We start from the raw sequence: 1,452 nt of genomic DNA, 5'->3' as shown, positions 1-1,452 counted from the left end.
TGCTGGGACTGAGAGGGAGAGGGGCAGGTTTGATAGGGACCAGTTTCCGTGGTGTGGGCTGGGGGGGAGCAGGAGGTGTCACAGCAGCTTCAACAGCTGGGGGACCAATTTTTCTACATGTTGCAGCAAGCAGGGCTAAGGGAGATGGCTGGGAGTCCTGCAAAAAATCAACAGAGAAAAGGAGTTAGACATGAAGGCCCACTGCCTTTTGTGATCCTCTCCTCCTGGCAACCTTCCAGTGGCTCTTCCCACCCCTGTGGCAGGCGTGTGCCAGCACCTTCCCTCTACAGTGGCTCCTGTCTCCCCTTCCCTGCTGGTTTGTCTGTTAAGTAAGTAAGGGAGAAAAGGTGGGAAATGTCCTTCTCAGGAAGAAATTCCCCAGAAAGGCCCAATGGACAGGGAGAACGGATAGCCTGAGCCGACCTCCTACTCCCCTCTGGCCTTGTTTCTAACTGATAGTGAAACATCCTCTGGTCTTAGAGGAAGTTCCATTAGCCCACCACAGACCGGTTGCTCAAAAGAGGAAGGACTGAGGAAGGGACAGAGGGAAAAAGAAAGGGAGGGGCAATAGGAGGAATAAACACTTTGCTAAAGTGTTTCCTTGTGCTTGGTACATATGACTTTATAGATTGGGGAGGGCTGCTTTTTCAAGGCCGCAATGAAAGAGCCTCTGTTTTCCTTTTATGGGTGGTGGGGTCTGCTGGAAGGAATGTTAAGTTTAAGCCTGGTTTCCCCCCTGACCCAGCTGTGGTGGCTTAGGTAAATGGTCATGGTTTCTTAGTTCACAGAATGTGGATAACTGAGCCGTCTCTGGTCTCATCCTAGGGCATCTACAGTGAGACGGTGATGAGAGAGAGTTTTCAGTGTGGTTCAACATCAGCTTCAGTGGGTCCACAAGGCTGACACAGCCCCCAGCCCTCAGAGCCCACTCGCCTGGGTGGTGGAGGCCACGGGCTGCAGGTAGTCACTGGGACTGACGGCAGCAGTGGCAGCCATGCTGGTCTGTGGATCTGCTGGAAGAGAAGAGACACAGTAATGCACAAGAGGCCCAAAAAGCACCCAAGCCCACTTGCCTCGGATTTTCTTTGTGCCTCTATTTGTTGCTGCTTCCCTGAGAGAGGTTAACCACCTTCCCCACACTTCCCCACTTGAGGTTAGCTGCCCTACATCTGTTTCAGTAGACGACCTCCTCCTCTCCTCAGACCCAGCTGTCGAGGCTGTGAGGACAGCNGTGTGGTTCAACATCAGCTTCAGTGGGTCCACAAGGCTGACACAGCCCCCAGCCCTCAGAGCCCACTCGCCTGGGTGGTGGAGGCCACGGGCTGCAGGTAGTCACTGGGACTGACGGCAGCAGTGGCAGCCATGCTGGTCTGTGGATCTGCTGGAAGAGAAGAGACACAGTAATGCACAAGAGGCCCAAAAAGCACCCAAGCCCACTTGCCTCGGATTTTC

The 1,452-nt window shown here is 54.0% G+C and overlaps 1 protein-coding gene across 1 annotated transcript in view; it reads right to left on the bottom strand.

Moving 5' to 3' along the window:
* The window catches only part of LOC103606931 (transcription factor Sp2-like), an 8,708-nt gene extending 7,510 nt beyond the window's left edge, over positions 1-1,198 (bottom strand). The window contains exons 1-2 of the mRNA XM_008591492.1: positions 934-1,198; positions 41-157 (exon numbers count right to left, since the gene is read on the bottom strand). Coding sequence (XP_008589714.1) covers positions 41-157; positions 934-996 — 180 coding nt within the window. The 5' untranslated portion in view covers positions 997-1,198. The remainder of the gene's footprint in view (positions 1-40; positions 158-933) is intronic.
* Between the last annotated feature and the right edge of the window lie 254 nt (positions 1,199-1,452).

Source organism: Galeopterus variegatus, unplaced genomic scaffold (genome assembly GCF_000696425.1).
Source record: "Galeopterus variegatus unplaced genomic scaffold, G_variegatus-3.0.2 Scaffold6966, whole genome shotgun sequence".
In the NCBI taxonomy this organism is placed as follows: domain Eukaryota; kingdom Metazoa; phylum Chordata; class Mammalia; order Dermoptera; family Cynocephalidae; genus Galeopterus; species Galeopterus variegatus.
Note: the sequence above shows the minus strand (reverse complement) of the source record. Positions and strands in the feature narration are given on the sequence as shown.